Here is a 15502-nt window from a genome sequence, read left to right on the forward strand (position 1 = left end):
CCTAAACATATGCCAGGGTTTTTTTTTAAGGAGAAATAGGGCAAGGTGGAGAGTGTGAGTTTGTACAAAATCACTTGTAAATATTGAAAGGCATAAAATCTAGCAAGTGGCACCTGAGATTCTTTAAAATAATAATAATAGAGCTTTACCTGTACATTTTTCTGTGCCTCCTAGGACTTCCCTGGCCTGGAATTGCATCTCAGATATACCACTTCAGTACTGCCAGCCGCCCCTGTCCTCTGTGCCACTTGTCTGGGTCCAGATCAGAAGTTCCTAGGGATACAAATAAAAATGCATGCCCTGACACAACTGAGCACACTTCTATTAGGTATGAATTGATGTGAGGGTGCTTACCTCTGGGTTTCTCCCTTGTAGTTCCTTCTTATTTCTCTTCTGAAGATCCATTCTCACAACCCCTATCAGCATGTAGCAGCTTTCAGTCTATCTGTGCTGATGCCCAGACAGGCTGCCACAGGCTGAACCAGTTGCATGCATGCCAATGTCATGTGTGGATAACTCTGTGGATTGGGCAGTCATCATCTAAGAAGATTGAGGAGGAGGAGGAGGAGAGACAGAGGGTGAAGAAAGAGCTGCGGGTGGAGGGGGTTCCCCCTTTCGCATCCTTTGGACCCTCAGGGAAACAACTAAACCTCCTGGACCTGGACCTGGGTGTGGAGAGGGCATCTGAATGGGACACAGCCTGAGGACGTACTATGCATCTTGGGCCTGCCCATGAAAAGCAAGTCTAGAGTGAGAGACTAGGGTTATGTCCACTGTTTCCAGGAATTCTTCTCACTGTGAGACTTTTGTGGGTGAGCTGAGAATTTGTTGGACTGAGAACCTGGAGGCTGAAGAGGGAGGGTGTGTCAGAAGGAAAATGACTTGATACTCATTTTTATGTATTTGTAACTTTGTATTAATGTAACATTTTGATATGTAACTGTGTGTTTTTGCAATCTTTTAAGTTGTCTGTTGTTGCTTCAGTTTCCTGTACACCGCTTAGATACATTCTTTAATATATTAAGTCAGGGGTCAGCAAACTTTTCCAGCAGGGGACTGGTCCACTGTCCCTCAGACCTTGTGGGGGGGCCGGACTATATTTGGAGGGGGGGGGGAAGGAACGAATTCCTATGCCCAGAGATACATTTTAAATAAAAGCACACATTCTACTCATGTAAAAACACCAGGCAGGCATCACAAATAACCCAGAGATGCATTTTAAATAAAAGGACACATTCTACTCCTGTAAAAACACACGGATTCCCAGACCATCCGCAGGCCAGATTGAGAAGGCAATTGGGCCGGATCCAGCCCCTGGGCCTTAGTTTGCCTACCCATGTATTAAGTGGTATTGAAATTAAATAATTAATCATCACTTATGACCGAAGCTTTGCTTGCAAAGGTATGTTTTAAAAAAACAAAAACAAACCCATTACACTAACTTCATAATGTGGTCAGATCATTGCTTTGCAGTTTGACTGTACTTTAGCTTGGACTGGCTGTTTGTTCCAAGTGGAAGGATGTGGTAGAGGATGTTCCAAAGGGAATTAGAAAAGAGAGGAGGTTCACATTGCTCCCCAGGCATTCTGACACACTTAAATTCATGTTCCTTCAATGTGGTTCTGTCGGCAGGTTTTGGATCTGGGGTCATGCAGGATTTTACCATGCAAATGATGGCTGCGCAAAAGAGCTTGGGAACACCTCTGCAAAAGCTCAGAGGATACTGCATGACCTACAAGCAAGCAACTGGGTGCACAAAAGGCAAGCTGCCCAATACTTTTGTTTTTGTTTGAAACTCAAGTCTTCCAGTGGAAACAAAATCAGTTCCCCGTGGGGCTTTTGTTCTTGCTTTGCAAGGGAAGGAGGTTGTTAGCTTGTTCTCAGGACTCAGTTGAAAGCTGTGACACTTAACCAGGTCTGAAACTGGATCAAATGTGTCATGTGGACGTGTCCTAAGTGTAAAGTAGTGTCATATGTAGCATGCCTGATGTTACTGTTTATACTGCCATCTTCCCTTTGGGATGGTGGCGGTTAGGGAAAAGGCACCTCTCCCTCTGAGTTTCCAGACCCTGTCTGTCAAAACCCTTCAGGGGAGGGGAATCTAACCAATTTTATATCACCGTATTCCAAAATCCAATCTCTGCCTGTTAGCAAAAAAACATTTCTCTATAGCTTGACCCTCAACTTGATATTCATAGATCTCTCTCCTCTGTATCCTTTTCATGACAGGAGTAAAGCTCTACTTGTCGAGTTCACTCAGTACAATGCTGATGTCAATCTGTATGTGACTGTGATGCTCCTGTTTGAGTTTCCGTCAGACAGGCCGGCAATTGCTTCAATGTCCATATTCCCCTTCCCAATGTTGAAGTCAGGTGACAATGTGGACCTTCGCCTTGTCATGATGGTAGGTATCCTGCTTTGGAAAGTGCACTCTGGGGCTACTTCGTAGCGCAAGGGAACTCAGAAGGCAGTGTGGCGTGGCAGAAGTACATACGCATCACATCTTCCTCTCCTGTAGGGTTGGGGGTCGCTATTTATTTATTTTAATATATTTATTAATTTATATTATCTCCTTCCATCAAGAAGGTCAGGGCAGTCAGCAAGGTTTCCTCCTCCCACAACAACCCTGTGAGGTAGGTTAGGTTGAGAGAGATCACCTAGTGAGCTTTACAGCTGAGCAATGATTTGAACTTAAATCTCCCCAATCCTAGTATATCACATTGACTGCTATGTCACACATACTCATAGAACCGGGCCTTCAATACCTTCCAAACTAGTGTTTTCCAAACTTGGGTCCCCAGCTGCTTTTGGACTACAACTCCCATCATCCCTAGCTAGCAGGACCAGTGGTCAGAGGTGGTGGGAATTGTAGTCCAAAAACAGCTGGAGCTCCAGGTTTGGGAAACTCTGTTTCCCAATATACCTAATATATTCTGTAGGTGTCCTATAAATCCTACCTGACGGACGCCAACCTTCTCTTTAAGATGGCAAAAAATGGGATTCCTCAGTCACTTTAGGCAAAAAAAAAAGGGTCTCAAAAATCTTATTGGTAGGTTCATATGGGAGGTGGTGATATCTCATATAGTCTGGCACTAACCTTGTTAGGATTCAAAGATGTATTACTATGACTGGATCCAGTCAATTTGGGCCATGACAGCAACTCCCGGCTTTTCTGGAGGCAAGGAATCCAACAATTTACCCCCCAAAAATCCTGTGGCTTTTCCTTCTCTGCTGCAGATATGCCTGCTTCTCTTCAGTGGAGCTTTTGTCCTACCAAAGCTGTCCTCCACACCTCCGGAAAAGGCGCCATGCCCGTGGCAGAGCCACAGTCGCTTCCGGCTGCTCCTGGCCCTGATTTCCATCACTGTTGCTGCCTTGCACTTCACCAGCAACCATTTAGCAAAGGCACGCTTGCTGCATTCCCAGAAGCACCGTCATGCTTTCACCAGCTTTTACGAAGTGGCAGTGCTGGCTCGCTTAGAAGCCATCCTCTGCGCCCTGCTGCTGACGATCACCATCCTGAAGGTGAGGAAGAGCAGAGGGGGAACAGAAATCTCCCCAAGGCAATCTCCATCCGCCGCACACATGAATGCATACCCTCCAACATTTTTGTGCCCCAAATCGGGATGTCAGGAGAGGCGCACCATCCGATCTGGTGCTCTGGTGCTTGTCAGCAGGGTTGTGCCAGAGTTGGCTTGCACCAGAGGGCCAGGCCAATAACAGGACATTCTGGGATCCATATAGAAGCTGGGATTGGCTTATGTGCATTCTTCCATTGCACACGATGACCTGGAACACAATCCCCACACAAATGGGGGTTGCCTGTATATTTTATGCTTGTTTTATGTATCTTACATTATTATTATCTTTAATAAATGATAATAATATCAACAAATTATTTTTTTAAGCACAAGTAAGGCAGAAAACACCATAAAACAGCCAGCCAGCCAAAGTTAGTTTAGTTTGGAATGAAATGTTCTTTGGGAGGAAGCCAACAGATATTCTAGGGCAGGCTGTTCCTTTTTTTTTTTATAAAAATTTATTGACATTTTTTACTTATAACAACATACACCCATATCCACACCTACATTTATACACATACAAAACAAATACAGTTTATAAATCAAATACAAACATTGCCAGGATTTTCCTTCTTATTTAAACATCTCACCAAAAAAAAATTCTTTTTCTTAATCTTGACGGTTGACTTCCCCTACCTTTTCACCTTCGATTTTATACCCATAATCTACTTTTTTAACCTCTTCTTCTAAAAATTAAACACAATTATATATATAGAATAAAACAATCATCTTAATCATCTTAATCTATAAACTTAATCATCTTATATTAAATTTACTAATAATACATCATCATAAATCTTCACAAATCGTTCTTATCAAATCTGCACTATCTCCTCTGTCCTTTAATCTGCTGCTAATAACATAAAAACTTCAAATATCTCCTTTCTTATTAAAATAAAAAAACTAAATATAGCTGACAGTCTTCACCCTCCGATTTCAAAATGCCATAACAAACCGTTTTAGATTTTACTTAATACTTCACCCCACTCCCCCTCTGTCCATTATCCTTCTCCTGGTGACGCCAGAGCCAAACTTCCAATTGCCTTCTTTTTCCAAATGTCCACAGATCCAGGCACAGTTCAGAACACTCCTTGCAACGAGCCTCAGGGTATCCATCTCATCTTCTTTCAGCTGCTCCGTTTCTTTACACCATTCCTCTTCTTCTTGTAAATATCTTAATTCTTTGTCCCTTGCCCCCGAGCTCACACCTCGGGGTCTGGATATAACAAATCTTATCGTCGTCCTGGGGCTGCCACCCCCAAAAAACGAATCTTTTTCCCGGAGTAGCCCTGTCATTTCTCTCCATCCTTCCAGCAACCCTCTCAGCTCCTTGCCAAGGTTTTCTTCCAAAGTGTCAAAGTTTTTAAAAGCCTCCTCTGTGGGAAGTAAATTTCTTTTCAAATCCCCACACAAGACTTTCACTTTCCGATAAAGTAGTTCCAGCTTCAAAGCATTGAGCCTTTGTCCATCCGTTAGTTCAGAGTTCAAAACAAGTTCAAAGACACAGTCCAACATGATGGTAGAGAGGGAGGGAGTGAGTATCAAATTACAGTTCCTGTCTCTATGTTCTTCCTTTTATAAGAGTTGTTTTTCACCTCAGTTTAAGCTTTCCGTCGCCATTTTTTCCAAGCCGGAGCGCAAATACCGCAGCTTTAAAAGGAGATATTTTCCGCAAATTTACTCCCCCAAAATTTTTTTTAACAGTCTCATGTATCAAAATTCAAATACTTTGTAACCAGTTCTGTAGCAGCAGTCACTCAAATTGGTTAGTTTCTTTCACTCGAAGGGAGGGAGGCAGGCTGCCTTTCTCCTTCCCCCCGGATCGTCCAAAAAGCATAATATCTAGTCCAATCAAGTACTCACGACCACCGGGTTTCTTTAGATCCATACATCAAAGGTAGAACTTAGACGCTCATCACAGGCTTTGCCGCCGCATTTACATCCCGGTTGGGGCATGTCCCCTATAGCCCGGCTCCGTCGTCCCTTCACCCCCACTCCCCCTTTACAGGGGGAGCGAGGGAAGGGTTCGGAGCCACAACAGGCACAGCCGGGGAGCCCAGGGTGCGGGACGCTCTTCCCGCACCCCACCGGAGCCCCGCTTTGCGGTAGCGGGGCTCCAAACCCCCGGGATGGACTGGGCGCTTCGCAGCCGAAGCAGCCCACGACCACCCGCAATGGCGTCGCCGCCGGAAGTCCTAGGGCAGGCTGTTCCATGGCCGAGATGTGACAATAGAGAGACCCACTTATGTGTTCCCATTAACCAAAAGTCAAAGGTTAATGACCAGCACTTTGAACATAGCCTGGAAACAAACCAGAGGTTGGTGAAGCTGGTGGAGAAGATGATCTGTATGACATGACTGTCCTCTATATTTCTCCCAGAGTTTAGAGACAGTGTGCATATACACAAACTGTTAATAGCAATCAAAGGCAACAACACACTCTGTTCTGTCAGACCTGCCCCAGAGACCACCCACAAACAGTGCCACCGATTGCAGCCTTTCTTTGAATTTCAACACCTGAGTAAGCTTGACCATGTATTTTCCCTTCACTGTGACACATCCTTCCCTCCTCTTAGCCACAACCACTTGGTTAACAGTTCCAGAATACATCTTTCATCTCTTATAAAAGAGAAGAATTATTAAAATGGTCCCCTTCGTGCATAGCAAAATGTCTGTTTTGGAAAGCACCGAGCCAGATCTATTAACAATCACAATGATGCATAGGTTCTTGTTAACGTGCCTCTTAAATGATGCTGTAATGACCTTATAATTGTCATTGAAGCTGCTACCGAGGGATAATCTTGGTGCCATTCCTTTCCATGTGCTGCCTAATGAATCTGCATAGGGAGGCCCATCTGCTCCATCCAAGCTCGGATGTATTCGAATTAGAGCTTTGTTGCTGCCTCTTGTTTCCTTAATGAACAATGAAGGAACAAACAGAGCAGATAAATAAAGGCTGCCCAAAGCTTCAGCTGTGAAGTCAGCAGGAAAGACAATAGGGGAGTTGAGAATTTTCGTGGGTGGGAATTTCCAACAAACAGTATTGCTGTTTGTCCCAAATAAGCTTTTATGTCCTTAAATTGAAGCAGTCAACTTCCTTAGGTCCTTCACATATGCAAGAAACTCAGGTGGCAGTACCCACAATATTTTCACTGTGATGCTCAATATTTATATTCCAAACCAACAGCCAGGCCTTATTAGCCTAACCCTAACCCTAACCCTTATTAGCTAAAACGGCTTCTCTAGTTTTGAGAATCTTCCCATTGAGGTTCTCTTTATTGGACTGAGACACCAAGCATTAGAGCTGCTTCCCTTGACCGATGCTTATGGTTGTGATAATGGCTGCTGTTTGTTATCTTGATGTAGCCTTGCGATAATATTCCTTGGCTCTCTACCTGTGATAAGGGAACAGAGAAAGTGTTCTCAATGGCATCTTACTTTCAAAGAGGCAACTAGCTTCTTCTTCTTCTTTCTAGATGGTGCAACAGCTGCGCTTTGTCCGGAGATGGTCTGTTTTTGGGAAAACATTCCAGCATGCCTTGAGGGAGCTAGTGGCTATCAAACTCATCTTCCTCTTGTTCCTTCTCATCTGTGCCAAGTGTGGCTGTTTAGTAGGTTATAAAAAGAATGGGGTGAGGGTGAGAATGAGAATGAGAAGTCAGTGCATGGGAATGATGCATGCTATTCTAAGGTTTCTCCTGCCTACCCCAAGATAGGGGGAGGAGGGGAAACACTGACCTTACCTTTTTTATATATAAAAAATCTCCACCACCTTTTTCTTTTCTTCTTCATTGTTGTCAGGCATTCTCTTCAACTGTGGAAGAGTTCAGGACACTCCCGTGTGCCTTTTCAGCTCTGCTTTCCACTCTCTGTGGGAAGATGACTTTCCTCCAGTCTTTGATGCAGGTTTCCCCTATCCTGGGGACAACATACATCCTAAGCTTTGGAGCTGGCGTGCTCTGGATGGTGCAGAGTTTCCTTTGTGCCTCTGTCCTTAACAGTTACCGTACTGTCCATTCTGAGATCTACCATCCAGCTATTGAGCCTCAGGATTATGAGATGATTGAGTTTTTGGTGAAAAGGTTGAAGCTGTGGCTAGGACTCAGCAAAACCAAAGAGGTAAGCAAGATTAAAAAAAACCCAAAGCAATAGGGGTGGAGAGAAAAGAAAGAAAAAGGGAATGGGGAATATAGCACTCTTCCGCACAGTCCTGTCTCAAGGGGAAGAGATGGAAGGTGAGAATGTGGCTGCTCTATGGCGCTGTTCTATGCTTGCTCTATCACCACTTAAGATGTGGTGGTAACTTTCAATACAAGCCACACGAAGGCACCTCCACATTAATGCATAGCAGCTTCCCAGCTGTAAACAGCTGTTCACATAAATGTGATGACCATCGGAGCGTCTTTTGTATGAGCTGTTCTCCTCTAAATAGACTTGAGTATTATAATGCTGTAAGCTTGATTTCGGAATAAATCTTGAGAGAACTCGCTCTTATACCTCACAGCACAATCTATATAAAGAATGGCAGCCTAGCCCTTTCAGCACCCATGATGGCTGAATTAGTTTTCACAGACAACAAGAAGAAGAGTTTGTTACAGAACGTGCAACAGATTCTGATCTCTTTGCCTTTCAGTTTCGCCACAAGGTGAAATTTGAAGGGATGGACTCCCTGATTTCCCACTCTTCTGGAAACTCCAAACCGTCTCGCCTTCCTTCTCCGGGCACCAACTTTCACTGTGCTAGTGCAACCATTTCTTCCTTCAGCTCTGAAGAGCTGGTGCTTCCCGAGAGCCCCATCCCTGATCCTTGCAATGTAGACTTTTACCTGGAGCACCTGCCATCCGCAGTAAATGATCTCCTGGACGGCTTTGACAGGGTCCTAAAGTTGATGGAGGATGTGTGCCATCTTGAGACCAGCTTAGAGGAGACTCAGAGGAGAATTTGCAAGAAGAAGGGGCAGAAAAGCCATCCCATGGAAAAGGTAGCGACCCTCGCCTCAAGAACCAGCTTAGGGCTGCCGAGAACTTACAGCACCTTCTCAGAGTCTGCCTTAGCCAGGCTCAGAGCTAACCATGTCAGGATTTCCAGCTGCAGTGCCACTGAAGGGGGCAAGCAGCACCCAGCGGATACCGTATCTCAACGAAGCTCAACAGGATACAAGGTTCTGGTGGGCAACCCTCCAGCTTCAGGCCACATCTTCCGAAGCACTCTTCCCTGGCCGGCCCATTTGTTCAAAAAGAGACCCAGGAGTGAGGAAGGGCAGGGATATCCGTGTTGTGATGTGCTTCAGAGACAGATCCCTTTAAAGAGGAGAGCGTGGCAGACCGAAGGAACAGGTGACACGTAGACAACCTCTGTGTGGGTTTAACTGAGCACAAGAGCTGGTACCTGTTTGTTTTCCCTCCTCATGCTTCACTCACATAATGCACCTCACTGCAGAAATAGGGTCCAGATTAACCTCCTTGCCTTTATGTTATCTTTCAGGGTACTACAAATTGGGTGAACTCTATTTGGTTCCCAGCTCTGACCTGCCTAGAATGCCTTAGTTTTCTGCACAGGTAAAATTAGAATTATAGTGGTGCATGTAAAGTATTTTGTAGTGTATTACGTTATTTACAATCCAGCCCTGTAGCTTTGCACAATCCTACTGTCTTTTTGTGGTTGGACAGTGTTCTCGAAGCTACTGACATGAGCTTGGCCAAACTGCGAGAGGCAGTGAAGGATAGGCGTGCCTGGCGTGCTCTGGTCCATAGGGTCACGAAGAGTCGGACACGACTGAACGACTGAACAACAACAACAACTGTATTTTTGTACTACTGTCTGGAATGAAATGCCTATAAGGCATGGGCAACCTCAGGACAAGGGCCCAAATGCAGCCTCCAGGCCTCTATATTAAGCTTTTCAAACTCTTTCCAAGCCACATCTTCCCTCCCAACTCTCCACTCTGCTGTACTCCTGCACATTTCTGCCTGACTGAAATGTATTCTTAAATGCCTCTTGCTTGTGTGGTTAGAAGATGTGTGTGTGTCTATATTCTATGGGACAGTCGAAGGAGCAGAACTTCTAGCTGGCTACATTAAACATGACATTCTTGAAGCTGCTGCAAAAATACATCTGTAATCACAGCTTTTGAGAACTTGTCATGTCTGCATTAAAACAATACACACGCCCAACATACTTTGCTTACTACCAACTCCTTCATTAGCCTCTGAGGGCAGGAGCCAGCTGAAGCCTTGCACAAGGGGGCCTCCCCCCCTTCTCTCCTTGAAATTTGTTTGGGGTTTGGGTGTGGGGACTTCCAGAACAGCATAGAGGAAGGGGATATGCTTGTGCAGATGGAGCATTTGTAATAGCACAATGCAATCGGCATTTTTCATCAAGTTCCTGTAACTAGTTTCACATACGGTAGATAATAGCATCACCGGTAATGAACCCTTCCATCGTAAGTTTACATCTGTTATACTTCTGCAAATGGGGGTGGGGGGGAGAGAATCACGCAGCAAGACCTGAGCCCAGAAAAGAAATTGGCAGTGAGAGAAAAGAGTGTACACGTTTTATATTTTCACATTTCATCTTAGTAAAGAGAAACATACAAACTTCCTGGTGTGTGCCAGTGAGAAAAGAGCTGTCTCACTGAATAACTGAGAGGCTGTATGGGAGCCTGCAATGCTTTGAGAGAAGCCCATTTAGTAATTCAGTTCAACCAAACATTAACCACCTGTTCTAGGACTGCTGCCGATTAACCCTTGGAATAAGAGTAGGTTGTAGTTTATGTTTTTGGTAGAAACAGGCCCTAATCAAGGACCCTAGTAAGGCAAAATTAGCCTATGATGCGACTGCTGGTTTGTAACAGAGGAGACAAGTCTGACTTTCCTGTCCCTTAGTAGCACTGCAGTCCAAACACATTCACTTTGCTCTATATACATCACACTTTGCCGTTTTCACCAACAGCAACCTTTTCCCTAAGATGAGAGTTTGTTCTAGTTGCAGTAGACATTAGATCTTCTTGTGAAAGAAGTTAACAAAAGTATGATGGGCAACAGCAAGTCAAGTTGAATGCTGATCCAGTACAGAGCCTGCAGCATTTTCTACTCCAGCAGTTGGTCCCTATCATTATAGATCCAGGCCATGATGCAGTTTGGGGACAGAGATCCCATGCTTCTGGAGTCCGTATAAAGAGAGCTAAGCCTCATTAGCTGTCACAAACCCGGTTCTGCAGCTTTGTTACATTGTAAAATTGTTCATCCACGTGGCTGGTTTGCTCAAGCAGCCACTGCCTTTCTTGCTCATCCACAATCAGTCTGAGTGTTACTTCGTGGAAGATGACATTTACTCCCACCTAGACAGTGCACAAGATAATAAATCCAAGTTAACTTTAGGGTCTGCCACAAATACAGAGTCAACTAAAGATGGTTCTGGTACATGAGAAATACTTATTAGCGCACCTCCTTGAAATGAATCTTTTTGAACATGCCAATACTGGCTTCATTTTCCAATCCAATTTTAGCTTCAAAGGTGTTTAGTCCCAGGCGAGTCATTCCTACAGGATAGAATATTAGAAATAAGCTACTGTCTCTACTCTTGTCAGTTTCATTTGGGAAGGACTGAAGGTTGATCACATGTTCTGCATGCAATATGTCCCATTTTCTATCCCTGGCATCTGCAGGTAGGGTTGGAAATGTCTGAAACCCTTGAGAGCCACTGTTAGCAAGTGTTGATAATACTAAGTGAGACAAAATGATGAGCTTACTCAGTATAAGGCAGCTTCCTATGTTTCTACTATTATAGGCAATTGAGGCTCTGTGCTCCAAGTATAAGCAGAAAAGTATACTCATTAGCAAGGTATCTTAAAACTCTATGGCAGAATTTCAAAGTCTTTGAATGGAAATCTTCTACCGCTATTGACACACACACACAGTTAACCCTCCATGCATATTCAGCACCTCAAACACTTCCCAACTTCATTCCCTTACGCCAAACACTCTTACCATAGGACATCATGATCAGAGTGGCTTCCTTGCCAAATCCTCTGCCACGATAGCTGGCCTCTGAAAGAGAGGAGCAGGAGAGAATTAAGAACTGTATCTGTTTCCAGGTTCATCTAGAACAAGGGTGGGGAACCTTTGGCCAACAGGAGGGTCTAGAATTTGGAATGGGTATCTCTCACTCACCCTAGAATCTTCTTAATTCTAGGCACTTTTGTAAGACCAGAAGGTACAATATATGCAGCATTATTATTATTATTATTATTATTATTATTATTATTATTATTTTACAGAAAGATCAATCAGGCTAAAGGGACACAGGGATGGGTGAAGGAAAAAAGAAGAAGAAGCTGCTTTCTTGCACATTTAGTAAGATTTAGGCTTCATTTTTGAAAAATTCAGGACTGACAAAATACAACCCTGGCAGATTGCACTGACTTACCAAGGAATGACTGGTTGCAATAGTTGTGCCAGACTTTTATGCACAGGATGCTTGTTTATAACCTATTTTATTTTTTGTTGGTTTCAGTCACTTCTGCTGAAGAAACAATCTTTTGAAGTAACTTGCTAAACACTGAAATATTGATGGGCCCATAAATTATAGAAGCGTTAGGTTACCTGCAATCATGATTTCGATCTCTCCGAGTGTTGGATCTTCACTGTCTGTGAGGAACAAGTTCACATCGCCCACCATGCAGTCTTCCTCTGTGGTTGTCTGATTAGACCACTTATCTGTGTCAAGCACTATAAATGTGCATTCTGGGGAATGTTTTAAAAAAAGAAGCAGGTCCAATGGAGAACATTTAAAACCATTTTAAATGAAACCAGGGTCAACTAATATAGTAATTAATGGCAACCAGTACAACGTAAGAAGCTTCCTCCTTAAAATTAAAGGGACTTGGAATGAGAGATCTCTTGCTTCAGGCTGGGTGCAAAAGCCAATGCAACTCTTTCCCTGTCCCTCAAACCCTTAGGAAAACACAGAACTCTGGGAACAATTTAATCTCACCTAATGTCAATTTGGGCCAAACCAAATGGGCAAGTGTTTGGTGGGACTGTTCACTTTTTAAAAAATATTAAAATCAATGTGCAGGAGTTAGGAGAGAAATGTGTCCACTCCCTTCACAGAAAAAAGGCCCATCTGAATTTTTATGTGGTAGCCATAAGTAAGAAGGATGTTATAGTTCAGTTCCTGTGTACCTAACCACAGGTATTGTTCTAAAGAGCAGAACTTCCACAGCATCCAGAGGACATTGCATGGAAAGTTATCTAAGTGTGGATAACTATAGATACCAAGTTTAGGTAGCTGGCATGTGATTCTTGGGTACTTGCGTATTCTGTGGTTTTGGCCCCGAGTACCTTCCAAGATTTAATTTTGCTCAGAATAAAGTTGCCATCTATTTCTACACAGTCCAAATTATCAGTATTAGTTATTACCATGTTGAACTGATCAGCAGCTGAAATTTTAACATGGAATAATCACTTTTATATGAATGGACCTTTAAATAGACAACATATGTGCTCGCTACCCTATCTTCAAGTCCTTACGAATATTTTAAAATCTCACTGTCTGCATCTTCCCGCCAACTGCGCTGCATCTCATATTCCTGTTCAAGGCTTAATGGCTCTGATGCAGTCAGACGCTGCAGCTCTTCAGACTTCATCCACTCATGGTACCTGGTGAAAAAATCCAGAGAGGGAATATATTCCTCTTCAGAACATTGCCTACTATGTTCTGTTGGAAAGGTAAACAAAATCTCCACCATGAACCCATTTGAGGCCTGAAATGACTGGTCCAGGCAAACTAATACCAACGTTCTATTTTACAACCTGAAATAGGCACCACACAGACAGAAGACATTATTCTTAATGGCTAGGTTCACCAAGGTTTAACTCTCATTCCACTTGTAAGCAATAAATATTCCCATTTCTAATAATTCCCAAATATGTTGTTATTACTACTTACAACTGAGGTTTCCAAATGCCTGCAGAGTTAAAAATTAAGGCTGTAATCCTAATGCATACTAATTTAGGAGTACATTCCACCACACTCAGTGGAATGTATATCTCAGTAAACACGCACCAGACAGCAGTGATAAGTTCTTGGTAGTCTAGACAAGAGGTTAAACATTACCATCATTATTTTTTTTCACAAGCACAAATGATTGATTTTGCCCACCTGTGCGTATTTCAAACCTGGACATACCTGGAGTTTTGTTATCTCAAAATGTAGGAGGTATTACCAAAAACAATCCTATGAACACATCTGAAAAATTGTATTTTTTTAAAAAAGGAAAGTTATAATCCCCTACAACTTTTGCATATATGCCCAATTGATATCAATAAACTGATCCATTAATACTTGCAGATCAGAGCAGTTACAGGTACACATATAAAAAAAATTCTTTTGCAATATATATATATATAAAGATGGCTTAACATTCCAGACCTCTAAAGCCAATGTTTCCCCCCCAAACTGGAGACTGGGCAAATAATCTGTTTCACACCTGGGTACATGAGCAGAGGTGTATGGCACCAGGGTCACCCTCTTTCCCTGCAGTACAGTATTCTGGTTAATTCTCATAGCTCCAAGCTGCCACAAACAAGAGTATGTTAGTGATACACTTTTTCAAAATAAATGTTATTGGTTCAGTTTTGAAATAAGAATGAACAACAACAAATGAGAGCAAAATAACAATACTATACAGAGGAATCATACATATCAATTTTAATATACAATCGGTCCAATTATATACAATAAAGTGTAAGATACACAATTTAAAGGGCAGCAGCAACATATTTGTGTACATAAAATGTCATTTACCCCGGTTCGTTTGTGAGAGAGATAATCTGTAATTTGACCAAAATAATTACTGATAGCAGACGAACTGCAAGAAAACCCTACTTATTTAATATTTCTCTTTGCCCCATCCCCACCAGAAATGGTAAAGATAAAGGTAAAGGGACCCCTGACCGTTAGGTCCAGTTGCGGATGACTCTGGGGTTGCGGCGCTCATCTCGTTTTACTGGCCAAGGGATCCGGCGTACAGCTTCCGGGTCATGTGGCCAGCATGACTAAGCCACTTTCTGGCGAACCAGAGCAGCGCACAGAAACACCATTTACCTTCCCGCCAGATTGGTACCTATTTATCTACTTGCACTTTGATGTGCTTTCGAACTGCTAAGTTGGCAGGAGCAGGGACCGAGCAATGGGAGCTCACCCCGTCGCAGGGATTCGAACCGCCAACCTTCTGATTGGCAAGCCCTAGGCTCTGTGGTTTAACCCACAGCGTCACCCGTGTACAAGAAAAAAACTACAGTGTTAGTACAAGAAATATGAAGCTACTGCAAAGGAGATCTGGACTACTTAGTCATGCAGCTATAAAGCGTGATTGAAACACAGGATAATTACGGCAGTTCATAATTGACACCCAGGATTCAGAAGTTAAAACAGGAGAAGGTGGTGATGGAGGTGGTTGAGTGTCCTAGTGCAACCACACTGACAGCATTCCCTGGAAATAAATTCCACAATTTTGCTTGCGCACTGCATGGAATTTATTCCATAACATTTATACACCACTTGAAGAAAAACCCTCAAAGCGGGTTACGAAAAAAAAGGAATTAGACTTTGCATGTAACTTCTCCAGAGGCAGCATTGAAGAGACTTAAGTCAGGGAGCCACTTTCGCAAGAGATCTTCCCCCACATACTACTCCTAATTTCCAAACAGGCGACAAGCTCCTCCTTAAACCCACCCAAAGCCACGCGAGCGCCTATTTACCTGGTTCCTCTACCATCCCAACACAAACCGCACGCACGCACGCGCAGTGGCCAAACTCTCCTTCCCGGTCGCGCTACGGTAGCCGCCGAGTCTCAATCCTACCAGCGTCTTTCCCAACCACCGACCGACACATACAAACACACACCACGCCCCCGTG

General features: G+C 43.4%; 2 protein-coding genes across 3 annotated transcripts; one reads left to right on the forward strand and one right to left on the reverse strand.

The window, feature by feature from the left end:
- The first annotated feature begins 121 nt into the window (after positions 1-121).
- Positions 122-9211, forward strand: LOC117041002 (polycystin-1-like). The gene is made up of 7 exons (XM_033139247.1): positions 122-328; positions 1633-1761; positions 2230-2404; positions 3238-3525; positions 7057-7191; positions 7382-7699; positions 8214-9211. The coding sequence occupies exons 3-7, from the start codon at positions 2294-2296 to the stop codon at positions 8925-8927; spliced, it is 1566 nt and encodes a 521-aa protein (XP_032995138.1). The 5' UTR covers positions 122-328; positions 1633-1761; positions 2230-2293; the 3' UTR covers positions 8928-9211.
- A 900-nt stretch (positions 9212-10111) lies between these two features.
- Positions 10112-15399, reverse strand: NAT9 (N-acetyltransferase 9 (putative)). Of its 2 annotated transcripts, none has more exons than XM_033139256.1 (7): positions 15346-15399; positions 14073-14159; positions 13133-13242; positions 12184-12324; positions 11569-11628; positions 11026-11120; positions 10112-10919 (listed from the first exon to the last, which is right to left on the reverse strand). In XM_033139256.1, exons 2-7 carry the CDS (start codon positions 14147-14149, stop codon positions 10773-10775), a joined length of 630 nt encoding a protein of 209 aa, XP_032995147.1. In that variant the 5' UTR covers positions 14150-14159; positions 15346-15399; the 3' UTR covers positions 10112-10772. The 2 variants fall into 2 exon arrangements, with proteins under 2 accessions (XP_032995147.1, XP_032995146.1); XM_033139255.1 differs by lacking the exon at positions 15346-15399 and adding an exon at positions 15320-15343.
- Positions 15400-15502: the final 103 nt, after the last annotated feature.

Source organism: Lacerta agilis, chromosome 2, assembly GCF_009819535.1.
Source record: "Lacerta agilis isolate rLacAgi1 chromosome 2, rLacAgi1.pri, whole genome shotgun sequence".
Taxonomy (NCBI): domain Eukaryota; kingdom Metazoa; phylum Chordata; class Lepidosauria; order Squamata; family Lacertidae; genus Lacerta; species Lacerta agilis.